Source organism: Triplophysa rosa, unplaced genomic scaffold (assembly GCF_024868665.1).
Source record: "Triplophysa rosa unplaced genomic scaffold, Trosa_1v2 scaffold169_ERROPOS924550+, whole genome shotgun sequence".
NCBI classification, from domain to species: domain Eukaryota; kingdom Metazoa; phylum Chordata; class Actinopteri; order Cypriniformes; family Nemacheilidae; genus Triplophysa; species Triplophysa rosa.
This window is the reverse complement of record NW_026634170.1, coordinates 45,111-72,775: the sequence shown is the minus strand read 5'-3', so window position 1 is coordinate 72,775 and position 27,665 is coordinate 45,111. Positions and strand designations below refer to the sequence as shown.

General features: G+C 36.9%; 3 protein-coding genes across 3 annotated transcripts in view; 1 reads left to right on the top strand and 2 right to left on the bottom strand.

The window, feature by feature from the left end:
• Window positions 1-7,857: 7,857 nt before the first annotated feature.
• dnaaf10 (dynein axonemal assembly factor 10) lies at window positions 7,858-11,392 on the bottom strand. Its single transcript, XM_057327048.1, has 8 exons — window positions 11,087-11,392; window positions 10,124-10,224; window positions 9,912-10,042; window positions 9,732-9,833; window positions 9,436-9,551; window positions 8,917-9,051; window positions 8,548-8,645; window positions 7,858-8,357 (listed from the first exon to the last, which is right to left on the bottom strand). The coding sequence occupies exons 1-8, from the start codon at window positions 11,270-11,272 to the stop codon at window positions 8,150-8,152; spliced, it is 1,077 nt and encodes a 358-aa protein (XP_057183031.1). The 5' UTR covers window positions 11,273-11,392; the 3' UTR covers window positions 7,858-8,149.
• Window positions 11,393-11,583: 191 nt separating this feature from the next.
• Window positions 11,584-13,768, top strand: pno1 (partner of NOB1 homolog). The gene is made up of 7 exons (XM_057327046.1): window positions 11,584-11,857; window positions 12,184-12,333; window positions 12,416-12,499; window positions 12,670-12,730; window positions 12,803-12,920; window positions 13,354-13,424; window positions 13,510-13,768. The coding sequence occupies exons 1-7, from the start codon at window positions 11,669-11,671 to the stop codon at window positions 13,575-13,577; spliced, it is 741 nt and encodes a 246-aa protein (XP_057183029.1). The 5' UTR covers window positions 11,584-11,668; the 3' UTR covers window positions 13,578-13,768.
• Window position 13,769: 1 nt separating this feature from the next.
• Window positions 13,770-27,665, bottom strand: part of ppp3r1a (protein phosphatase 3, regulatory subunit B, alpha a) — a 30,186-nt gene continuing 16,290 nt past the window's right edge. The window contains exons 2-6 of the mRNA XM_057327049.1: window positions 26,377-26,416; window positions 17,642-17,818; window positions 16,423-16,482; window positions 16,141-16,325; window positions 13,770-15,430 (exon numbers count right to left, since the gene is read on the bottom strand). Of these exons, the coding sequence (XP_057183032.1) occupies window positions 15,383-15,430; window positions 16,141-16,325; window positions 16,423-16,482; window positions 17,642-17,818; window positions 26,377-26,416 (510 nt within the window). The 3' untranslated portion in view covers window positions 13,770-15,382. The remainder of the gene's footprint in view (window positions 15,431-16,140; window positions 16,326-16,422; window positions 16,483-17,641; window positions 17,819-26,376; window positions 26,417-27,665) is intronic.

The following is a 27,665-nucleotide window of genomic DNA, read 5'->3' as shown; positions in this document are numbered from 1 at the left end:
ACACACAGCAGCACACAAACATGACAAATATTAAAAATAAACGGATTACAATGTAAAATATTAAAATAAAAATCCGTCTTGTCCTGTAGATGGTCTGCTCGTGCGCGACGACACACCCCATGTACACTTGCGGTCTGCTCTTTAGACCATCCGCTTAGATCGTTAAAATAGGGCCCTGTGTGTGAAATCCGTTGGTATTACCAGGAATTTTAAGGTATGGTTGCAGTGATGGTGTTTTGACTTCGCTGACATATCGAGTTCAAACAGGTGGAGCTATGTCAGTTTTTGTCCGATTTCGACATACCATAATTTGAGAATTGTTTTAATAGAGAATGTGAAAACAACAGTAGGGTAGAGAACGATTAATAGCTATGGAAATTTGTCCTATGGTGTAACGGCAAAAATGTAGAAAAAACTAGCAATGAAGATAAATCTCTCTTATGATATTTATATTATAAAAATAAATATAAATATTAATAATATAAAGTAATGTAATAACAGTTTGCTGTCACAACCTACGGTGACAGGGAGGGGACATGCTAGTTTCACTTAGTTTTGTTGTGGCCACGAGATATTACCTCGTGGGAACGTGATAATATGTTGTGGCCACAAGATGTTAGCTTGTGGGAACATGATATTATGTTGTGGCAACGAGATCAGCTTGTTGAGGTAACGACATCCTTATGTTGTGGCCACGCGATGTGAAGTCATTGCCTCAAGATCCTAGGGTGAGGGAACGACATCCTTTCTCGTGGCCACGACTTTGTATGTTGAGGGAACGACATCCTTATCTCGTGGCCACGACTTCGTATATTGAGGGGACGACTTCCTTATCTTGTGACCACGACTTCGTATGTTGAGGGAACGACATCCTTATCTGGATGTCGTTCCCTCACCATAGGATCTTGAGGGACGACTTCACATCGTGTGGCCACAACATAAGGATGTCGTTACCTCAACAAGCTGATCTCATTGCCACAACATAATCTCGCGTTCCCACGAGGTAATATCTTGTGGAAACAACATATTATCACGTTCCCACGAGGTAATATCTCCTGGCCACAACAAAACTAAGTGAAACGAGCATGTCCCCTCCCGGTCACCGTAATTCGTCAACTAACCAGTTACTCATTTTTTAAATAATTAGGGCCCGAGCACGGAGGAGCAAGCCACCGGCTTGCACTGTAGTGCAGAGCCCTTTTGTTTCTGTGTTGTTTATTATTATTATTATTATTCTCCCTCTTTGATCGCTAATTTGAAGGCCTAAACATGCTCGAAAACTCACAATAATTTGCACACACATCAGACCTTGCAAACATTTACGTCTGATATGGGTTTTAAAATTAGGCGTGGCAAAATGGCTCGCTAGCGCCACCTAGAACTGCCCAGGCCACTACGCAAAACGTACATGCACCAAATTTGGTTGTCTTATAGAACACCCCTAATCATTAAGAAAAGTCTCTTGGTGCATATCTCTAAACCTAACAGGAAGTCCGTTATTTTTGATTTCCTGTGCAATTTTGTAATTTGTTTCAATTTCCAGTCGTCGTACTTTAACGAACTCCTCCTAGAGTTTTAATCCGATCAACATCATTTTCATGTCATTCTCATCTTGAGGTCTTTGCGAAGCTAAATACGCCCTTTTCACAATGACGTCACTTAACTTCGCCTTTTGCAAGCAGTGTATCATAACATCCGTCTTGCAACAAACAAGAAGAAGGAACTTCCGTTTTGCCGTCGCGCTGGAATTTAACAACAGTGAAAAAAAACTGACAGAACACGTATTCAAGTACTTATCCTAGCACCTTCGCTAACACAAAAAGAAAACAAAACACTAACCTTCATAATCAAACAGGTACTGTTCAACGAAGAATTTGTATCCTTTCTCTAGCTTTGATCTTGTCTTAGGAAAATTTGTCTGCAAGACGTTGACATCATCTAGCCGTATTTGTGGCAGATGTGCAAGGGACTTGGTAAACTCCATTCTGAGGCGCTAGGGAAGTAACTTCTTCTTCTGAGTTTTACTGGCGTTGGCAAACCAGCTTATAGGTGCATTACCGCCACCTTATGAACTGGAGTGCTAGCGGAAGTAACGATACACTGCTTCGCGGCAGAACGGAAGATGCTGACGTCATGTGAAAAGGGCGTATTGTTTCTCTGGAAATTCTACTGATTCTCGAGAGAGCGCTGACCCTGGGGCCTGCCAAAGTTTGGCGTTTCGCCATGAACAGGAAGTTGTTGTAACTCAGGCCGTACAATGTCCAACAGGCCTCACCAAGACTTCACACATTTGATAAAAGTCCTGGCCTGAAGACATCTACATGGTAATTTTCAGATACAGTTATAGCGCCACCTACGGAACAGGAAGTGACATGTTTTAAACTGTGATTACTCCTCATAAGATTCAAACAGTCAGCATCATATTTGCCAGTATGATCTTCAGACTTTGTGATATACATTGAAAGATCTTAACTTTTTGCTGAGGGGCGTGTCCGTGGTGGTGGACAAAGTATGATGTTTCGCATGAAACAGGAAGCTATAGTAACTCAGGACACAATGTCTGACCAGACCCAAACTTCACATGTTTGAGAAGAGTCCTGGCCTGAACACATATCCATGTCAGTGTTCACTTATAGCAATAGCGCCACCAGCTGGCAAAAGGGAATGTGACACATTTAAATAAATAATAAATCCTACTATAATTCGCCTGCATTAATTTTATTGCCTATGATTACACATATCCATGTCAGTGTTCACTTATGGCAATAGCGCCACCAGCTGGCAAAAGGGAATGTGACACATTTAAATAAATAACAGGAAATCTGGTACATGTAAATAAATTAAAGTCTTTCTATAATATAACTTCCTAGACCTTTGTGACGATACATTGCAAGTTCCTGACTTTTCGTTGAGGGGCGTGTCAAAGAGTTGATGTTTCGCCATGAAACAGGAAGCTATAGTAACTTCATATGTTTTATAAGAGTCCTGGCCTGAACACATATCCACGTCAGTGTTCACTTATAGTAATAGCGCCACCAGCTGGCAATAGGAAATATGGCACGGACAAATCTATAATGTAACTCCTTATATGCACGTTGCCCACTGTTCACTGTTCCTGAGGCCGACGGGTGGTGATGGCGCAGGGTTGCGGTTGCACTTTTGCGCGAGGGCCCGATCATCGCTGCTTGCAGCTTTAATTGTTACTTAGTTTGCAGTTCCGGTGATATTGTATTACAATTTGCCCCCAAGGACAATACAAACCACATTACAACTACTCACTACTTGAAATGTTATTTATATATCTGCTCTCGTGTTTTTTTTCGGGGTTGTTTTGGTTTGTTTCTGTAACTTTTCATTTTTTATAATTTCGTTTTTAATTTGATCTGTCAGCGAGGACAAATAATTGGATTTATTTGGATGAACGATGTTGTGTAAATGTTATTTCATGTAGCCTATAGCCTAATATACACAAGAAAATCCAGATGTACAAATTATGACAGTTTACATGAAGGCAATCAAGCTTCAGTAGTAAGATTGGATGATGTCACAAAGGTATAACATACCTTGGCTTTAGGTGAACTGACGCCACTGATGAGCGTCAAGTGGGCGTGGAGGCATAAATTACTTATATAATATATTATAATTTAACATTGTTACTATGATTACATATTCAGTCTCACCTATTGCAATTGGGCATTCACATCTGATTTTATGCTCAATCTATGATTTGTAACCTTTTAAAATAAAGTAGTCTTCAAATAATGTGAGCTGTTCTTAATAAATTTAGGGCTTTGTGTGTTTACATTGAATACTGTTCAAACTTTTTGTTTATTATTAAATCTCCAAATATAATTGGATACATAAATCCATTTTTTTGGAGTAGAGGCCTTACAATTCTTGTAACTTAAGAATTGTAACTTTTTTAAGCATTTACATCTCATTGCTCTACTCCACTAACTAGGTAATATTTGCTACATCTCAGGGCAGTTGTGGTGTAATGGTTAGAGAGATAGACTTATAACCCAAATGTTGAACATTTGATTCCCAGCCTGGCAGGCCTGATTCCCAGGATAAGTTTTGTTAGGTTATCACTTATGGCATAGTGTTTAAAGATTTAATTTCCATTTATCACTTTAATTCAGGTACATAATAAATGACATCAAAAGACTTTTAAGTGTTTTCATACTCTCTTTGTTTCTTAATATTTTTTTATCCTCAGCCTCTACGGTATTGAAAGGCCTTTCTCCAAATTACAATTTCTTATTGGTCTTTAAAGAAAGGACTTTTACACCTCATTTAACATTTGAAAAGCCATGGCCTTTTAGCAAACAAAGTCAAAAGAAACAATAAATAAAGAAAATGTATTTAAATATCTATAATTATATTTAAAATTACATGTGACATTTTAAATCTCTACCTCCGTCACAGCAGACCTTCGGCCTCTACTCCAAATGAATTATCACATACTTGGTGTACTGAAAAGCATTATGAAAGTTTTTCCGAAAGACAACTGTGGGAGTTTCTACAATTAAAAGAGTCTCCATCAGCAACTAATGAAAATAAAGCTGATACAATTCAAAGTCAGTTATCAGAAACCAAATAAAGGTAGATCTCTATACATATAGACAAGGGTGTAACTTTGGTTTGAGAAGTGGGGGGTGACACAAAATGGCGGAAAATGTTTCGATCACAAATTAAAAATATGTTTTGCGTTGTTTTTGATTGTTTAAATTGATTAAACCATGAAACCAAAATGTGTTTTTATTGTGTAGCAAAAGTTGATGTTCATGAAGGGGGAAGATGCGAGTGTTGGCTGAGAAACGGAGGAAACTAGCTTCTAAATCTGAATCTGCGGTCAGAACAGGGACGAGCCAGATGACTTTCTAAAATGCTTAACGAGGTTTAACGTACCTAAACAACGACCAGGGAAGCCCACGTTTTGGTCAAGCCTTGTAATAAACACTAGCTGCTGTTAAAAGAACTAGTCCTTATCAAACAAAAAAAGTAATAAATCACGCGTTGCGTTTCTTCCCCATAGAAGTCCATTATAAGGAAACCACTTAACATAGCCTACCGAAACAATGACCACGTAAAAACAAATTTCTATTAAATTCAAATCAAAACCACGTGATTGAAAACAATCTTTCGGTGATCTTTTTTTAGTGTGTGCACGCGACGCGTGCATCGACACAGACAGGCAGACTCTCTGTGTCCTGCTCGGTCTACTTACAAACAAAATTGAAAGTGAGGGGGACATGTCCCCAGTGGAACGCCCCTGCATATAGAGAAGCAACAAAAAGGGGTTTAAAAAAGCCTACACAATTAGCAATGTAATCAAATACATATAGTGAGAGAAATAAGTATTTGATCCCCGGGCAAAACATAACTTTGTAGGCCTACTTGGTGGAAACCCTTGTTGGCAAGCACAGAGGTAAAACATTTCTGATAGTTGGTCAGGTTTGCACATGTGTCAGGATACATTTAGTCCACCCCTCTGTAAATCTTTAATGTTCTTGGCTGTCGCTCAGCAAATTGGAGTTTTAGCCTCCTTCACAGATGTTCTATAGGACTAGGGTCTAGAGAGGCTAGAACATTTAATGTGCTTCTCCTTAAGCCACTCTTTGGTTGTCTTGGCTATATGTTTTGGGTCTTTGTCATGTTAAAGGCACATCCATGACCCATCTTCAGTGACCTAGTTAAGGGGAGGAGGTTCTCGTTCAAGATTTTACGGTACATGGGCCCGTCCCTCAGCCCCTCAATGCGGTGAAGTCATCCTGTACCCGTAGCAGAGAAAAAGCCCTGAAGCATAAAGCTTCCAACACTGTGCTTCTCTGTAGGGATGTTGTTCTTGGGGTCATAGTCAGCATTTCTCTCCCTCCAAAAACAGGAATCAATTTTGGTCTCACATCACTTTCTCCAAACCTTTTCTGAATCATTTTGGTGTTCATTGTCAAACTTCAGATGAGCCAGGTGGGCCTTCTTGGGCAGGAGGACCTTGCGGGTTCTTCAGGATTTCAATCTATTGTGGCATAGCGTGTTACCAATGGTTTGCTTGCTAACTGTGGTCCCTACTGTCTTAAAATCATTATCAAACTTCTTCAGTGTAGGTCTGGGTTGATCTTTAACCTTTCTCATGATCATCGTTACCCCATTAGGGAAATCTTGCAGGGAGCTCTAGACCAAGGGCATTTGATAATTATTTTGTATTTCTTCTATTTCCAAATAATCGCACCAACCATTGTCTCCTTCTCACCAAGATTCTGTCTGTAGCCTATTCAAGGTTTGTGCAGGTCTACAATCTTGTCCCTGACATCCTTTGAAACCTATTTGGTCTGGACCATGGTGGTGGAGAGGTTGAAATGGAACATACAGATTCTGTTGGCAGGCATCTTTTATATACACAACAAGCTGATTTAGGAGTACTTTCTTAAAGTGACAGGACTAATCTGTGGTCCATATAGGCACATAACCAATCTGTGGAGCCAGAATTCTTGCTGCTTGGTAGGGGATCAAATACTTATTTCACTGAATGAAATGCAAATCAATTGATAACCTTTTTATACTGTGCATTTTTTCCCCAGATTTTTTGGTTGATATTCGGTTTCTATCAGTTAAAATAAACTTACCATAAAAATTATAGACCCTTCATTTCTTTGTAATCAGGCAAACCTACAAAATTAAATTAACCCTGCTTTCTAGAATACCCCCCGGGTCGCGTTTAAAATGGTAAACAAACATGTACAAAAACTTTCAATGAACAACAACGTGTTTTCCAGACGCCTGACTTATTTTTTTTACACGGGAGTTTAAACACTGGGAGTTTTTCCCAGTTACCCATGCAGTTAGTTACAATTGTTCTGAAAACATTTCATTAAGCACATATTTAAACACAATGTCTAATGTGTGCTCTCTACAATATGATTGTAGACCCTGTTAATCAACATCAGAGCGAAAAGGCTAAATTACACGAGACCTCCGTCCAATGTGCTGTGTCCTCAGTCAGACTATTCATATATAGCCTAGAAACGGATACACCTACATTTATAGTCATATTTAAACTTTTTAAAAACAAAAAATGCGCTGTTTTCTCGTTTCTATTTGTTCAGTTTCAAATAGAAAATCAAACTAACAAGACGTACACGGACGCTTTTATTTAGCTGAACACAAAGTTTTGGAAATAAAAATATCTGTCACTTAATGTCCATATAGAATTCCTAAAATGGTGAAGCTCCAAAAAGCATTTACACCTCTTACAATAAAGTTACTCAAATGACTCCAGAATTTTCAGTCATATCTATTTAGTATTTCGAACAATAGTAGTGCTTAAATTTTAAAATTGTGTTTAAAGTCCCTGTGAACTGGAAGTTGCTATCTTTTTTACTTCCGTATTCTGACACATTTCCTAGTGAAAAGGAATTTTAAAGGAGAAAATCAGTCGCTTGCGTTTTTCACTAATAATTGATTGGATGTGTAAAAACAGCTGTTGGAGTGATTTTGACATGAAACTGGCAGCAGACTGATTTGAGTTGAAGGAGAGTTAACGGATGCTCCGGCCAAGCCGTCTAATTAGTCATTTGAGATGAATAGTCACTTCAGGGCAGATGTGCATTTTCAGATTTTAATTAAGATTATGAGGGTACATGATTTTAAAAAGAAAACGACCCACATTGATAAGATATTTACTATAGATGCGGCTGCAATAATTCATGAAAAAATAAGAATTGTCATTTTTAATTTCACTGTGACTTTAAAGGGAGTCTTGAAAAACTGCACTTGAAGAAAAGTTAATCACCAGTCTTCTGAGGGCGGTTTATGCTGGAATTCATGACAGATCCGTGAATGATGAGGAGCTGCAGGATTTCTTGAAAGTCAAGTGCTGGATATGACTAAAGGAGCATTACCCATGTTCAAATTGTAATGCATGATGAAAATAGGGTTCAGGGTCTGGAAAATCATTTAATGTATACCAATTAATATAAAGAATCACAATGTACATAAAAATTCAAATGTAATTGCACATAACACATTTTGAATTTAAGACATACTGTAAAATGTGGGTTGTATGTAGGCATCAAGGATTCCAATTGGCTTTGGGAATAATAACAAAATGTTTAGAGTCTTGTACTTCAGAGAAACATCTTATGTCAACTCAGACTCTGTTGAGCTTGGTCACAATAAGGACTCGCACAGACTGGTCAAATGAAGAACAAACACAAAGACCCTGTTTGTCGGGACTCCAGTCAAGACTAGAAATGGGTTGTGTAGACACTGTGACATTCTGCAGGAGATTCACAGTCCCAGCGACGCCCATATCTACATCATCCGCATCCTTTTTACTTCTTTGAGCTGGATACTCACTAGAAGACATTAGAACAACAAGAGTCAAAAATGGTCAATATAATAATGATAACTCACTCGTTTATCACACAATTTTTGACCAATAACCAGGTGTTCATGACAACAGGATAAGGCATTTTATACATTAATTGGTTTGCATGATTATATTTGCCCTGTTTAACCCTAGTTTACAGATGAAAAATCACTTACTATTTCCATAAATGTAGATTACCCGCTCCACCAGTTGTCATGAAGATGTCACGATTCTGAGGTAAATGTCTCACCTGCCATATTGTAGACTTATGAGCCTGAAATACAGAAAGCAAATGCATTGAACTCACATATAATTACATGAGTACACTACTCAAGAACAACACTTTTACAGAGTACAGAAACAGGCTCTTCACACATTGTGTATTCACTTCCTTGGAAACATACAAAACAAAGTACAATAAATTATTCCCAGCTGTGAAAGAGACAGGAAATAAACATTTGAAATACAATCCTCCAGTGAAACAGGGATCTTATTCACACGTTCCAACAATGTTAAAAGATAAACTCAGTAGCAGGTTGAAATACCTTTTCAGACACTGAAGCAAAACCTTTGGTGGGGTGCTGAGTCCTCATGTCAAACACATGAAATCTTCCCTCTAAAGATGTTGCCACTAGTTTGTTCATGTTGATGTCTTTTCTGTCAAACTCAACACAGCATACCTGTTATAGAAAAAAGCTTTGAAGTATTTGGTCATTTGGAAGCCGCACAACAGCTTGAGGTCGTGTATACTGCTTGTCGTCTCTGCATGTTCACTTATAATCATATTAACTTGGCATGGTTTCTTCAGAAAAGGGTTGTTTTTTGATGGTGATGATGAAGAAAATGTGAATTTGTGAAGCTAATCAGTGCATAAAATTAGAAATTAAAGCAAACACTGCAAAGGAATCTTCATTGACTATAATGGGGTGGATTCCGTTTTAACAAGTGTATGTGCTACACGTTTAGTGTAGTCACAGTGTCATTCAGCATTTGTTAATGAACACCAAAATAGAAACATTTAAAAATCAAAACACGCCCAAGTGAAAACGTTTTTACCCACTTACTCCATTTTTTATATTCGTCTCCCATCGTAAAGACATATTTCTAAGATCAAAAATTTTGATGTCACCGTTGTCATATCCAGCACATACACAGCGGTCTTGGTTATTGAAAGCATGACCTTGAAATAAAACAAGACAGTTAGTCCGATTTTCTCAAATGGGATATATATGAGTCTAACACATTTTTACAAATAGTTTACAATTTCCCATGCGAATACACTAATTTCCATAAGTTAAAGTAAAATGTAAAAATGAACTATTTCAAAGTTTGACCTTCAATATGAACGCGAAATACACACCAAAGGCAACAGTCCAACAATCTCTCTTTGTTTCTCCCTCCACTGGCTCCATGTTTGCCACAGGTGTGTCTTTTTGTCTGGGGTCCCAAACCTTAACTGTACCTGTTGGCCAACATGATACAAAATCAAGATTAGCAATAAATTGAAACCAAACAATCTAAGTGTCAGTACACTAGTTACCGTCTCTACTGCCAGTAACAATTTCTGGGGCCCCGTCCCCAATGCCCAGCCCTCCCACTCCATCAATGCTGTTTACGATCTCCTTGTGTGCTTTCACTGAGTATACAGGACAGTCAGGAACTTCAAGATTCCTGCAAAGCAAAGCGTGACAGATTTCTTTTACTTTCTCTATCTGGATGGTGAAAAAGACCAACGTTAGGAACAAAACCTACCAAACGTTGAGACTGCCATCAAAGTCTCCCGTGGCCAGATGCCTCTGCTGGAGAGATGTGGCCCCAAATGTTCCACATTTGATTGGCTTGGCCTTTTCTATCTGGAATATACAAGTTTTGTACAGGTTTTTAGTATTACTCGGTCCTAGCATTATTAAAAACTCTGCCAGCTTTGCCAGAAGAGACGAGTATAAGTGACTTTAGTTTGCTTTTCATATGAAAATATTTCATGGCTTTAGAAGATTTGCAAAATACAGCAGGCAACATATACTGTTATGGTGTCTCAGATGGCTCTTTTTATTTAGCTGACAGCAGGGTTGCATGTTATTTAAGAGCAGACAAACAGTAACTTATTAAAGTGATGATTAGCAATATGTGATACAATAATGCTTAAAGTTTGTAAAACCAGTGTAAACTACATTAACATATTTAAAAACTGAAAACTATATAACGAACATACTTTCATACTTTTAATGTAATGTAACTCTCTCTGTCTCACCAGTCTTTCTGCTATCTGAATAAATATTTGAATGTAACTTTTTGAAATATTAACATCATTTATTGCAAACCATTGCAATATGCATACTGCAATATTCTGATATGTCTTGTATGAAGAAAGGCAACATGGAGATTTCTCAAAACTTTTGTGTTCTTATTAAATAACTTTTAGCTTTTTGCAGGTTCTTGAAAGGCTACACAAAAACTAGGATGTTTCATCTCTATATAAAAACGATTATTGACCATGTAATATATCAAAAACATCAGTGATTAAATGAAAGGCTTGACACGATGAAAAAAATCTAAAAGGCGAACTCGAGGTAACCACACGCCGCTCCACTGTTGCCATGACAACCAGATGTTTGGAGTTTTCTAGAAACTCTACAAACAGAAGCGAATCTAACTTTACGAATAGACATGCAGATAAGTGTTTATTTGTTTAATGTGAAGTTAAACAGCTCAAACCTCTTTGACAAGCTGCAGTTCCCCGTGTTGTATTTCATAGATCTGCATTACTCCTGTTCCTCTGGCCAAGTTTCCCATACAAATAAACTTTGCGCTGCAGGGAATCCATTTACTCTCAAACACAGTGTAGTTCAAACTTTTCTGGATGTGCGCTATGATTTGCGGTTTCTCCAGTGTTGTTGTCATGTTTTTGGATTCAATTAAAACGAAAAATAAGGGAAAGTTAAATGCCTTGAATTGTTTTGACTGATCTAACGTTACCTCTGCACAGTGCGCTCGTGCGTTTCCTTCATTCAGGACCCTCCCTTTCCACAATACATAGCTGCCCTACTAGTAGCCTGATCTAAAAGAACTACAACGTTAAATTTTTAAACACAAGTAAGGAGAGTAAATTTGTCTATTTGTTCAAAAGGGAAATTAACTAAACAGTCACTGTTAACAACTAAAGGGCAGTATATGATTATTTTAACAACACATGGCACGATTCGGACAGCAATACGGTCCTTTCGCTAACATGGAGGACGCCACATGTTCATAACAAACATCTCCGTTGAACTTCAGTTTTGAAAATAACATTTTACGATGGAGTCGATAACAAATACAGCAGCTGATGTAACTGTAAGTATGGACAGTGACGGTAATCCAGACGGATTTGAGAAGGTGAAATCAAAAAAGAGTCAGAAACGCAAGCGGGATGCGGGAGAAGTGGACATGGACACAGGAGCAGTCAAGAGACCGAGCTTCCCACCCATATCAGGAGATCAACTGAGGGTATTGAACAATATCAAACATTATGTACATGTCGTTTGGTATTACATTAAAAGAGACCATGGATTATATGGGAAAAGGAATTTGCGATCAAATCAAAGTTTCCACTTGTTCTCAACGTTTCTTTAAAGTATATTGTATCACTTTAAAATGTCATAATTTAATAATTGTATTAAGACCCACACATGTGTGTATTATATTAATAGTAAAATGTTAACAATAAAAGGGAAAAGAACCATATTTAATAGACTGATGGGTAAATGATATTTGGTTTGTCAGATGTGTGGGCACATTGATTCTCAGACATAATTATTATCGTTTTTTTATAGGGAGGTGCGGATGAGATGCGTAAAGTGCCTGTTCCTGCTCACCGTTACACACCTCTAAAAGAAAACTGGTTGAAAATTTTCACCCCCATTGTTGAAAACCTGCAGCTTCAAGTCCGGTTTAATCTCAAAACAAGAAATGTGGAGATTAAAGTAAGCAAAGTCAATATGGTTGTGTCTGAAAAATGCATCATACTATTTGTTCAATTTAATGAATTGTTCTCTTATTTAACAGACATGCAAAGAAACTCAAGACATTAGTGCTCTCACCAAAGCTGCAGATTTTGTGAAGGCCTTTGTTTTAGGATTTCAGGTGGAGGTGAGTTAATCAGAGCAAACACGACGTGTATGAGATGCATATATTGAATATCATCATCTGAAACATTTAGAGAGATTTTTTAGCTCTGTAGTCCAGCCATACTTTAAGTAATTTATTATTATAATAATTGTTTTGAATTTGGAGTGATGTGTTACAATGTCAATTAACAGGACGCACTGGCACTGATCAGATTAGATGAACTGTTTTTGGAGTCATTTGATGTCACCGATGGTAAGTTGTCATTAACCTGAACCAGGTCATTTTGTCGGATTGTTTTGTCTAATTGTGTTTGTGTGTTTGCAGTTAAACCTCTTAAAGGAGACCATTTATCCAGAGCCATCGGTAGGATAGCTGGGAAAGGAGGCAAGACAAAATTCACCATTGAGAATGTGACGAAAACAAGGATTGTGCTTGCAGACACGTGAGTTATGGGAACACTTTGACAAAGAAATAAGTATAAATAGCGCTTTTATTATAAAATTGTCTGATCTGAATTGTTTGACATTAGGGGGATTGAATGACCAAGTGTGAAATTATAGACCATTAGTGTAAATACACCTTTATTTAACTTTTTTTCTAATGAATACAAATATTATTGGCATAACAATGTAAATAAGAAAATTCATACGTTAGTGTGATAATTGCATTTTTGAAGATGTTTCTGTTGCATGTTGTACGACAACAGGTCATGGTGACCACATCTGTTAAAAAGCACCATAAAAGTAGTGCTTAGAAATCTGACTTAAACTTTAGTCATCACAGAAGACTTGGAACATAGTTATTTGTTTGGAATAGAGGTGCTTCTAGCTGGTTGCTTTAAGTCGATTCTGTTGTTTTGTTTCTTCTCTCTACAGTAAGATTCATTTACTTGGATCTTTTCAGAATATCAAAATGGCACGGACAGCAATATGCAACCTCATTCTCGGTTAGTAATCGTGAAAGTCTTAACTTCTGTTTTTGAGCAAACGTAAATGTATACTAATGAATACCTTTCATTGAACTCTTAACAGGGAGTCCTCCGTCAAAGGTGTATGGCAACATTCGGGCTGTGGCAAGCCGTGCTGCCGAGAGGTTCTAACGTGTGATCTACTCATCTTCATATTACACAGCTCATGGACTGAATTATTATCTGATTTCATTTTTTGTCTGCCACACTTCCTTGAAATGCATCAAACTGAGCACCGATGGACTGCTGTTATTTGACAGATACATCAAGCCAATGGATATTCACTGATACTTTGAATAAATAAAAACAACAAAGAAATTGAAGTACGCTGTGAATCCAATAAGTTGTCCAGTTTTATTTTTTTATTGTTTTCATACAGAATCAAGTAGTCCATATCCCATATGATGCAGCATGCAGAATAGACATCCCAAAACTGACGTGTAATGATGTGGTACCCATTGCATTTAGCAAAAAAGCACGAATACCGTTAAAGATATCTATTTACAAAACAAAGGGGCAAATTACCACCTAAATTTAGTATGTGATTTGAATAAGATTTTGTCTCCTGTGTAAATCTCAAAAATGAATGTTTTATGTATATTTCATATCAATTTCACAGTAAAGTGTAAACAATTGGAATCATTTAAAATTAGAAACATGCAGAAAGGAACTAATTCAAGCAAGCAGAACAGAAGCTTCATGTTTGTCAAAGAGACCCAGTGATGATATGATCAGAGTATAGTTGATATGCTATAATTCATAAGCCATGAATTTGGTTAAGCTGCTCCAGTCATGCATGTAAACATTCAGAGTAACATTCAAACTGTAATGTTTTAGTAAGCTGTTTTCTCTACTGTACTTGCTTTATATTGTAAAGCTCATAAATATTTCACTTACAGAATGAGCTGACTGCATAATTGACCAAAGCACAAGGATTTCCTGCTGCGTATACATTTGGGTACAAAAAGAATATATGGTTATTCTAAAACCAAATACACAGTTGCCCCAAATAGTCAGACAGTTATGCCACTTTAGATAAGAAAATATCAAAGCAAATGTCATGTATGCATGAATCAGAATGTTAGATTCAAAATAATGACACAGAAAGTTGTTAATGTGTTAATTCTTCCCTGTGGTTACTCTGTGAAGACACATGTGGAAACTCAAGGGTAATGGCTTTGTAAATCCATTAAAATACATTATTTGTTTGCAGATGCCACAGGTTGGATATTTTGTTATCTAATGCAACGACATTCGTGTTTGTATTTCTTTAGCATTCAAAATGAGGACATTGTGCTGCTGCTGGGATTGTTGACTATTGTAGTAATCCAAATCATTGTGTCTTGTTACCTGTTTCTACTGGACTGTCTCAAATCAGACAAGAAAAATGCACTTTCTAACAATATTACCATTTAAACATAAACATTATATCACGATTAATACAAAAACATGGTTAGATGATAGAAATCAGAAAGAGGGAAAACTTTGATTATTTCATCATGCAATCAAACAGTTCTCCCCCAAAAGGATGGCGGTAGATTCTTATTTCCACCAGGATTTCTATTGGTGTGTTCTGCTTGGCACATCATACCCTACTTACACTTATTTATATCATAGTTATTTAAAAAAAAAAGATGAAAACAAAATAAATATTAAAAAAAAAAGAAGCATTAAAAACAAAATAAATATGATCAAGCCAACGCCCTTTCCTCTTTAACTGAGATGCTCTTTCAACGTCCATAGGCCCAGAAGTGCTACACCAGGTTATTGAGCAGATCAGTTCAATAACACTTACATGCTGGCTTCACATAGCTTCTATTTAGAAAAAGTGGCTTGATAAATACTTCCATTGAATACACTGAGAGCATTTGCTGGATATCTTGAGCAGATAGTCAGAGATGAAGAGGGACAACAGATTGTGTGGAGACGAGACCTGCTTACACGTCCACGACCATCTTCTTGTGTATATCAAGACCTCCAACAACCTGTGGAAACAAGTGGCAAACGCATGTTTAAATGTTTATTAATCTATATTAATGCCAAGTTATAAAACATCAACCATCACACGTTATGCTGTATATCCATTAATTAATATGTGAGGAAATGTGATTCTTTACCATAGATTCCTAGAGGTTTTATTTCGAAAGATTTCAAGTAGTCAAAAGTGCTTCTAATAAAAAAAGTATGTTTATTACATATAAACAGATTAATTAACTATTAAAAACTTTTTTGTGATTATTATGAAAGTAATAACCATTTTTTTAGGTTAAAGAGAATGAAAATTCTGTCATCATTTACTCACCCTCGGGTTGTTCCAAAACTGCATAAATGTCTTTTTTCTGCTAAACACAATGGAAGATATTTGGAAGAATGTCAGTAACCGAGCAGATCTCGTCCCCTGTTTACTGCTATAGTAGGGAAATAAATACTATGGGGGTTGAGATCTGCTCGGTTACTGACATTCTTCCAAATATCTTCCTTGTGTCCATCAGAACAAAAAAATTTATACAGGTTTGGAACAACCAGTGAGGGTGAGTAAATGATGACAGAATTTAAATTTTTGGGTGAACTAGCCCATTAAGGTTAAGGGTCAGCTGTGCCCTTCAGCAAGACTGCCTCGTGTCCTAAAATCCTCCCGAAGCTGTTCATTTTCAGCAGAGATCTATAAAACCTTTTGTTTAGTTATTTGTCTTACAGCGCAGAACTCCTCGAAAGATATTCTTCCATCTCCATCCTTGTCTGCATTGATGATGGTTTTATCCACTATCTGCTGCAGCTGAGTGTCCTTCAAGTTGTTGCCCACCATCATCTTCAACACCTGGAAGAGCTCTCCATTGGAAATATAGCCGTCCTTGTCCATATCATAGATTCTAAAAGCGACTGAAGAATGTCCATAAAAACAGCAGATTAAAACCAAATGGGGTCTATCAGCAGGTTGATGTAAAAATACAGTGCAGAGGTTTAGTTATCTACTTACAGCGGAGCTTCTGTTCTTTATCACCCTTCACACTGAACTGTGACACACCTTCTATGAACTCTGAAGAGAACAGATCAAATACAATGAACATGTGCATCACAAGAGAATTCTGACATTTTTGTGTAAACTACCATAAATAGATGTCATTTACGCCCCCTTAAACAACATATCTTGTTTGATAACATCCAAGACAGATTGGGCTTTGACAACATTCTCTGGTGGAAATGAAATCGGAATTTAAAGAAATAATCTTTTTACTAAGGGTAATTTCATAACTAGAATTGTGTGTAACCTAAACAAACACATTTAAATCTTTTAAATGTTCCTATTTGTTTTTGACTAAATCAAAGCTTGCCTGGATATGAGACACAATAAAATATTCTGTTTACAATATATTCATACACAATTTATGCTTAACACTAATCTGATTATTAAAGTATGCTCTTAAGTGACATATTTATCCCTGTGGTAACAAGCACACTATTAAACCTGCAGTTGCAAAGTTGCTGGTCATGGTGGAAATAAACTGAAGAACAAAATTTGAAGAAAATCGTATACACTATGTTTTCACAAAATAAACATTTATGTTTTGTTATTTATTTCATTTAGATGATTACATTTTTTAAGATATAATGAAATGTATAAAACAGGGCTGCCCAATCCTGTTCCTGGGGGTCTACAGATCTATTGTCCTGAAGAGTTGTGCATTTATTTAAAGAAACACACAAAGACAGAATAAATGTGAAAGAAATCAAACATTCTTCAGATAGATTAAATAACTAATTCTCAGGAAAACAAAAGATTTTTTCAAATTGTGATGCAATGGGTCTGTAACAAATAAGCTTTAAGTGGCCTAAAGTATTTAATGGTGTTTGAGGACATGCTGCATTGCACGTATTGCACCCAGAAAAACTATTAAAACAGATGCAATGCATTTTAATAAAAGTCTTCAGAGGTAATTCTGTTGTAAAACCTGTCAAGAAAAAACAATTGTATTTTTCATGGATAAAATGAATTCTCATATCATAACCATAATACAAAAACCCCTATTGTTAATACTGTGATGTGTGTCATAACACTGTAAATGATATGGCGGTGAAATGTTGATTCATATTTAAAATATAAAAAGATTTGCATTTTAAAAGAAGTAACGCATTTTACTCATTGTGCATTGGTCATTTTTTCATGTATGGTTGAGCAACATATTGTTTGGTCTCACCTTTGAAGTCCACCTCGCCGTTGCCGTCTGTATCGAATATTTCAATGACTCTCTGCACCAGCGGATTCTGCTGCAACTCGGGCAAAGACATGAACTCCTCCACACTAAGAGATCCTGAATTATCTAGGTCGAGTTTCTTAAATCTCTTTCCCAGCCTTTTAATCTCATCAGCATCGACTAGAGTGTAGACAGGGGACAGGTGAGACAATGAGAAAGAGACCAAATAAACAAATGAATGGACAGGCTAACACCTTCACCAAACAATCCATCACGTGCCTGAAACATTCACTGTCAGAAAATGGTTTAATCGTCCAAATATCCGCCAAAAACAGTCCAACACTATATATATATTTAATCAAACAATGGTACAGTAAATAAAGTAAAAGTGATACACTTACATCCTGATGAATGACCTTTAGTTACAGCTGGCATTATATTGGCCACTGCACTATACCTCTGAGCCATACTGATCCCACGTATCCCAGTGAGTGTGTATAATACCACAGGAAAGCTTTGGAATATCATACTCGAGTGCTAAATGTAAGCTCACTCAGACTGTCACATGACCCTTCAGCTGGCTACCCACCCCCCTGAAAACTACTGTTACTGACGTCAACATGCAAGTGGGGGAACAATTGTGTGTATAAACACATGCACCATAAATCTGGAAGAACAAACTATTTAAGAAATACATAAAATCAATAAATGTTTTAAACTTATTTCATATAGTGCTCGTTTATAAATGTCCTATATAAATGTTAAAAACACAAAAAATAACTCGTATGACTAATACAGTTAAAAAAATCATCTAAAACTTACATAAACTTGAATGCCTTAAAAATGTATAAAATCAAGAAATTTACCAACACAGTACACTATAATTAAAATGTAGTGCAATTTCGTGTTAATGAATCGGAATAATATTCTTCCCCACAGGATGGCGCTCTCTCAGATATTTGCTGTAAAATGTGCAACACATTTCAAACTGAAAAGCATCATCACATCATTCTCATGTGCGTTTGAGTAGGAGTTCAGGAGTGTTATGAGGGCACTTTCACATTTCAAGAGTTTAGACTAGTTTATTCCCACTAACTGGTGATGACTAATGCAAAGCTAGAGGTGGATGAATAACGTCTGTTTATATTCAACTTAACGACACCTTTTAAAAAGGTCCATTCAAGCTCCATGCTAAGGAAAATACAATATATATATTGCAGATGATGCATTTGTAAAGAGAAGATATATTTGGATGTAATAAGTCTAAATATTTTTGAAAAACAAGGTTTCTATTAATGGTAAACACATTCGTAATCCTGCCTGTAAAACATTATCCTTTATAATGTAAAGAACATTCTGTGATATACTGAGTAAAGTCAGATGGAAGATTGAAATCATAGTGAAATTAATGATTGGGTCACATTTAATTTAGTTTTAAATAGAATTTATTCTGAAATAAAATGGTGGCCAAAAGCAAGTTGCTACAGGTTTAGTCACCTACAGTTTCTCATAAACTATTTGCAATGCACTGGTAATCTCTGCTCGACAAGACTTCTGCCCTTTTGGTCGATGTTTGATGGAAAATATCTCTATTTAAAGACCCTCTTATCACATTTAGTCGGTACAAAATTAGCAGTCACCAAAGGCCAGCCTTCAAATAAATCCATCTTATTCTGAACAAATCAGCACATTTTGATATTTGGCTTTTGATCACTTTTCACGATGAATTTTTACATATCACTGAATTAATTAGCCTCATCTCTTTCCTATGTCATCTTAAATAATCTTACATTTTAAAGAAAATATAAATTTCATTTTTAACATTTTGTCGACTTGAATAAAGAGACAAATGTTGCATTTAACCTTTTAATGGGCATTTTGTTTTCATAGTTAGGAAGATGTCATGACGTATCGTTATAGTACTGTAAAACAATATACTGATTAGCGCAGAATTGTAGCATCATGATATTATCGGTAGGGCTGTCACGATTATTAAATAATCGTCTCATCGCGATTGTTTGACCTCATCGCGATGGTTTCAGATCATCGCAATTATTGCACATCTCTATAGAAGACACTAGGGAGAGCTGTAGTGCATCTGCATATTGCATATTTTATTGTGTATATATTGTAACTAAAGCATGGTAATACTTGTAAAATGTACCACCACAACACAATCACTTTAAAAAAAACTAAAGAATATACCATACAAATAAACTGCAGTACAATTTAATATTATTTCAGTGTGAAAACCACTCTACCAAAATCTCATTAACATAGAAGTAAACTTTTATTGTAGTCTTGCAAGTGAGAAAAAAACAGACTAGAAGCTTTTCTATGATTGATAGCATTTTAATGGTGGCTTCAATTCACTCCTGATCAATTTACTTATTTTACAAGTATTTGGCGGTTGTATTATTGACAGGTAAAAGCCTAAACCTTAAGTATGATGACCCAATTTTTTCCGATGTATTTCCAAGAAAAAGAACATAGTCTTTATATTCAGAACAATATGGTCGTTTCAAAGCTGAATAAAAAATGTATGAGAATTAAAAGTCAAAGCTCTAAAACAGACATTCAATCGTCATAATCGCAATGATTTATTAGACAATTAATTGTCAGCCAAATTTCATAATCGTGACAGCCCTAATTATCGGTATCATGAGACATGCACACGCATCGAATCATATCGAGAGCCATGTCTATCGTATCGTGAGGTACCCTGTAATTCCCACTCCTAGCATCTTATATTGCAGCATAAAGCACCAGTGACTCGGTGGGTATAGATTCTAATAATTGTAATACAAAATTACATTTTTAACACAGCTTATGAGCTGCCTTACAGCAACATATGGGGACCAAAAAGTACAGCTCTAATTTACTCCCACATTAATTTAATTTTGGTTGAAAAACACAAAGATAACAATAGCACATAAAATGCTCGTCTAGATCACTTATCTCTGTGCACATTCATTAACTCTAATGTCCCTATAGTGAGATTTGTGGTGATGAGTCATAAATATTAGCCCAATCGTCAAACATGAACAGTAAATACAAGCACTGAGATGATTGTGAGGACTCTCTCAAAAGTGTGATAATTGCATAAGGTCATAATATCTCATCCATTAGTATAATGATCTTCTCTGAGCAGCTGATGTGCAAAGCCAAACTTGCCTTTAGTTGTATACAGGTTTTCTGTGATACTGAACTGTTTTTGTCAAAATATACATTAGGATTTTTTTCTAAATTGTGTCTTAGCTTAAAGCCGGTATAAGACATGTTTTTTTTTCTTGCTGAAGGTTTGTATTTTTCAAATAACGTGTCAATTAATTTTTATGTAATAAGCAATATAATGTACATCGTGTTCTGATCACCCTACTGGGATTTATTACGCAATAACAAATGGCTGGCTGTACACTAGCCCTAATGTGCAATTCTATTCTATTCTAACACATAGAATGGCATTACTGCAATTTTTCAATAAGACGATGAAACAATAATATTTGTCTACGTTTGTTGGACTGTTATATTCATAGTTCTATTAGTTGTGTGAATATAAGATTTTTCATAAGATGTATATTGGCAATGGGCTAATTGCAAAAGATGGCGCCGGTGAGCTTTGGCGACGCCAGGGTCGGCAGACTAATTTACGGTCGCACTATCGAGTTGTTTTGGCTTAACGAAGTGCTTAGCAATGTAAAGAGGCTTTGTCATATTGCTGATATATTACTTTCTTCTTTTTATCTAAAAAAAACACCCATATTTGCCGGCCAAAAATCCAAATTTTCCCATACAGTGTTATACAACCGGAAATTAGTCTGCCGACCCTGGCGTCCCAAAAGCTGTCTAAGTACAGTGTGCTTCCTCCACAAACAACTTCAAACAGAGTGCTCTTTATGCACGTACACTGCGCTATTATTTTAAAGATTTTGAGTTTGTGAAGAAAGTGTCTGGACTACCGTCGTTGTACAGTGCAGTACAGTACAGAATGCGTTTAAAATACACACAGTCACAACTTGTGTAAATGTAAATGCAGAGGTGGACGAAGTACACAACTTCCTTACTTGAGTGAAAGTACAGATACTACTGGTCAAATATTACTCCACTACAAGTAAAAGTTGTAAAGACAGATTCTTACTTGATTAAAAGTACAGAAGTACGTGCTTTTAAAAGTACTCAAGTATTAAAAGTAAATTTCCTTTATGTCAGTTGTGCATTGTTTTATTGTCGTATACCTTGTGCCTCTGAAGCACCCTACTGAATACACCGAGTAGCTCACAGAATCAGTGGTATTAAAGGAGTAGTTCACTTCAAAATTTGCCCCCATTGACTTTCCATAGTAGTTTTTATTCCTACTATTGAAAGTCAATGGGGGCAAATTTTGCAGTGAGCAACTCCTTTAAGAGCTTTATATGTTTAGCACACATATGTTTAGTTTAGATATAATCCTGTATGACATTTAGCCTATTATCCTCATTAGCCCCCTAGGCCTATATGTATTTATGAGCAGTGTTCTTTTATTTTGTATATTCCCTTTACCAGTTTTAGCAGCAATTTACCAGTAAGTAGTAAGGTTCTTGTAAATAGTAAAGTGTAGAAGCCATGTGTTTGTTGGACTTATTACCATAATTTAACTACAAACATAAACTATAGCTAGTATAATAATGAATATAATGAAACTATGGTATGTTTAGTTGGTGTGGTTTTACTAAAGATTATTAATTGGAGTATGGTTCCTATATTTAGAAAATGGTAAATTTGTGGATACTGTGGTTTTAATGCAAATACCACCCCTGCTGAAAAAAAACAATGAATTTTTTAATTAGAATGAGATTTTTAAATTAAATTCCTCTTTGTAGTGTGTTTTGGGTTTTATCCCAATAGGATTTACCATCCCACCAATAGAATTCATCACATACAAGTAGACAACAAGTATCCATAGTACAATTCCCATTTATAACCATTAAATCCATTACATTTTATGTTGTATTTTGGGCAGGGTTCTATTGTTTTTATTTCAACAGGAATACTTCAACTATAGTTACTTCAGTAAAAACATCATTCATTTTCCAAATCGCTTTAAATGATATAGCAGCAGATCAGAAGTTAACACGCACGTGTAGCTCAAGGTGTATGTGATGCTTATTTACCGTTTAGCCGTTATGCCGATCATTTTCATGACAATGTTTCAACGATCTTTGACTGATCGTAACCCACAGATGATTACACCACACTTTAACATGTGCCTTTTTCCTCTTTTATTGTTCTATTTGCCTTTTCAGAGCGCTATCAACGATGTAGCAGTGCCTACGTTTACATTAGTTTAGCGGGGAAGATCCCAGAGTTGCCAGATTTGCGTTAAAAAAATCTGCCAAATGGCCATTCAAAGCTTGCCGGAAAACCGCGAGCTTAGAAAAATTGAAATACTTGGCAAAAGTAAAAGGTCCTGGCAGATCGCAAGCCAGATAAATTGCGCACACAGGAAACCCCGCTGCATAGAAACCATTTTCTACTTTTGGACCTTTTTATAAATGTAGTGGAGTAAAAAGTATGATATTTGTCTTTCAAATGTAGTTAAGTTAAAGTACAAGTACTCAGAAAAAATAATACTCAAGTAAAGTACAGATACTCAAAAAGTGTACTTAAGTACAGTACTCAGGCAAATTTACTTCGTTACTGTCCACCTCTGTGTAAATGTAGTCACAACTTTACAATCTGCAATTATGCATGTTACTGTCCTAACCGAAAAGCCAAAAGCTGACATCATACAGATATCAGTGGGGCAAGACCTCAGGCATTCATATTTTTAGCCATGAGGTCATAAGAACCCCTCTTAAGTGCCCTAAGGGGAACCCCCAGCAACAAGGGACCCCAGCGAGCAAGCTAGAGTTTATTTTGAGCGTTTACAGACAGCTCGGTATGCTTTTGGGCTGTGCCACATGCCTGTATGAGCCACATCACTCCACATATGGTTTTGTAAGTAGGTCATTTGCATGAGCAAGCTGCCAGCTCAAACATTAACTCTTGCTCTGAACTATCACATGTTATAGTGCCACTGTTTCAAATGTTGCAATGCCTTATTATGAATCGTGTCTGGTCCATTTTAAGCCTCTTCGACGTGAGCAATGTTTTAGTACGTGCTTATGGGAGGCACAGAAGCAAATGATATTTGGGTGCTTTGATTTTATTTACATAGAAAGCACAACTTTCTTTGTAATAAGCATCATTAATCTAGTGCTCAACTTCAACTCTGAAAAGTCATATAGGCAGAGGTGGGTAGAGTAGCCAAAATCTTTACTCAAGTAAAAGTACAAGTAACTAGAGAAATTGTTACTCAAGTAAAAGTAAAAGTCACTATTTTAAAATTTACTTGAGTAAATGTAAAAAAGTATGCAATGAAAAAACTACTCAAGTAGCTAGTTACTTAGTTACTTTGTATCTGATTATATAGGCCTACTACATTAAATGAATATTAACGCCAATATTTTAATATTACATTTTAATCAATATTTTTAATAAGCAGATATCTTTGCAATATACTAGAGAGACTAAAGAATAGACAAACACAGAAGAGACGAGCATTTCTGTAAATTTCATCTAGTCCTGATGTCAATGTAGTTTACACAACTTATTTAGAATAATAGACCATGTCAAACTAAAGCATGAACTAAACTCAGAGCATTTCCTAAGATGATCTAGAATATCTGCAGTGCTCTCTTAAATGAAATACACATTTTTGAACAAAGCTCATGTTTTCTCGTGTTGTGTCACGTGTGTGTTGTGAAACGCTCTTACTTGTAAACAAACAGTAAACAGTGAACCACACGCCCATCAACACGTTTGCTTCCTTCTGTTCTTCAAATGTATGTTTCTGCAAGCCCACGTCTCTGTGTCTGACAGGTAATGCGCATGTTGCGGTGTCTGACGAACAGGTCGCGCGGGTGCGCGCAAATGGCGGGCATTTATCATCACTGGCAAACAATATGGCACATTTGCAGTTTTGATTGTACAGATATAGATTAATATCCACTTCATCCAACGCTCTTTGTGTTCTGCGTGTTCTTAAATTTCGCGCTATGAGGAGTGAGTAATCCTGCTTCAGATGATTCAGATCGTGCTGCGAACTGAACAAATCATTTGAACTGATTCATTAGCCTATTCAAATGGTTTTGCCCATTGTTCAATTAATGCTTTCAAAAGAATCGACTCAAAAGAATCGATCACTCGGGAATGCCCGTAAAAAGAGACGACAACCTTGAAATAAACAACGCGTTTTAAAAAGCATATTTTAAAATGAAGGAACTAAGGAACGTCACGCAATGTAAGTTATGTAACGAAGTAAAAGTACAGATTTTCTATTAGAAATTTACTCAAGTAAGAGTAAAAGTACACACTTTTAATTTTACTTAAAAAGTACATATTTTCCAAAATGTTACTCAAGTAAATGTAACGAAGTAAATGTAGCACGTTACTACCCACCTCTGCATATAGGCATATAGAGTGACTTACAATGTAATGCTCTTTCCTGTGGCTCAGTGGTTAGAGCATGGCGCTAGCAACGTCAAGGTCATTGGTTCGATCCCAGGGATTGCACATTAAAACAACCCCTGTATATAATGCAATGTAAGGCGCTTTGGATAAAAGTGTCTGCCAAATGCATAAATGCAAATGTAAACATAGATGGCGACAGAGGGACAAAAGTTACAAAGTGCAGCTTTAATTTATGCTGGTTTAAAAATTTATCACAGCACAAAATGACTGTATTGCATTAATAAATATATGACCGCATTGACCAATGTCTGCATGCAAAAAACATTTCTGTGAAATTAACCAGAAGCTCCAAGTATGGAAGTATATGTGCGAGTCTGTTTACGCTACAGAAACAGAAAAGCGTCTGTCTTTGTTGATATACAGAACAGCTCTCCTATATGTACAGTATATGTCTGTGGATAGTTGGAGGGGTTGACGGTCAAACTGTATGTCTCAGACCAATGAAGTCACCGAACCTGTTCCGGCTCATTTTAACTGTTCTGTCATGCAAGTTTTATACTGGCAGAGTTTTTAACAAGGTAATGTGGTACTGAGAACATGTGCTGATGTTGGGTCAAGCCCCGAGGGTCCCAGAGCCTCACATCTCATTAAAAGCCGCGCTGGAGGCCCATAACACTTCACACTGTCAGCTTTAAAACCACAAGCTCATCTACAGAGATCATTTCTATTTCACTCTGTTCCACTTTGTAAAAGATCTGGGGCTTGAATTCCATGTGTTATATATCGGAGTTATCACCGGTATGGGATGCGATTGGTTAGACTTAACAAAGATTAACGGATGAGCTCAGGGACAAGAATTCCCTGGAGGCTGTCATCTTCTCTTTGTTAGTTTTGCATGTGTCAAATGTTTGCCCATAATTTAGAGAGAAGCGAAACTAATTAAAACAAAGTTTCAGAGATAAAAATAAGCCTGACCACCTCTGGAGACCAGCTCTACTTGACATAATTTTTAGCTCACCACTAGCGATAATATTTCACATCAATGCATTTGGCAGATGCTGTCATCCAAAGCAATTTACAGCACATTGAAGGTACATGTATGTGTGTTCCCTGGGCTTAGAACCCACAACCTTTGAGCTGCTAAGAAAGGTTCTACCAACTGAACTAGAGGATCATTTTTAAAAAGACCAAACAAATGATTTTGAATCATTTGTGTGTAAATTAGGAACAAGCTTTATAGTACTTACAATGCGAGCACATTTCCAGGGGATAACTTGCTTCATTTCCCTACAAAAGAAAAAACACCAATATTAAATATGCAGAATTGATACAACAAAATGTCCTTTGGATGCATGCACGTAAGGTATTTTTACTTCAGTTATTTAACACAAACAAGGCTTACCAAACCTATGGTAAGGACTGTTAAAAGATGGACCAACGAAACAGAGCGGGCCTTACAAGCCTGTTTCGAGTGCACCGATTGGAGTGTTTTTGAAGCTGCTACCAGCGATCTGGAAGAACTCACAGAGACTGTCACATCATACATCAGTTTCTGTGAGGATTTGTGCATTCCTACCAGGACTTCCTTAAAATACAACAATGATAAACCATGGTTCTCAGCAAAACTCAGACAGATTCGCCAAGCCAAGGAGGATGCCTACAGAAAAGGGGACAAAGTCTTGTACAAGCAGGCTAGGAACACATTGACAAAGGAGATCAGAGTGGCTAAGAGAAACTACTCTAAAAAGTTGGAAAACCGGTTTTCAGCCAACGACCCTGCGTCTGTGTGGAAAGGCCTTAAAGACATCACCAACTACAAGCCACCATCCCCCAATTTTGCAGGCAATCAACACCTGGTCAATGATCTGAATGACTTTTACTGCAGATTTGAAAATGCTAACTTTACACCTCACACCAACTCTGACATTCTCTCTACACAACACCTATCACCTTCAGTCACCCCACCTCCTGCACTTCAGATCAGTGAAGAGGATGTGTGCCGAGTCTTTAGGAAACAAAAGACAAGAAAAGCACCAGGCCCAGATGGTATCTCCCCAGCCTGTCTTAAAAGCTGTGCTATTCAACTGGCCTTCATCTTCTCACAGATCTTCAACAGATCACTGGAGCTGTGCACAGTTCCTTCCTGTTTCAAGAGCTCCACCATAATCCCCATCCCAAAGAAACCCAAAATCACAGGACTGAATGACTACAGACCCGTCGCTCTCACATCTGTGGTCATGAAGTCATTCGAGAGACTGGTACTGGCTTATCTGAAGGACATCACAGAACCCTTACTGGACCCCCTGCAGTTTGCCTACAGAGCAAACAGGTCTGTTGAGGATGCAGTTAACATGGGGCTGCATTTTGTCCTGAAACATCTGGATAGACCAGGGACCTATGTGAGGATCCTGTTTGTGGACTTCAGCTCTGCTTTCAACACCATCATCCCATCACTGCTCCAGACAAAGTTAACCCAGCTATCTGTTCCTGGCTCTATCTGTCAGTGGATCACCAGCTTTCTGACAGACAGGCAGCA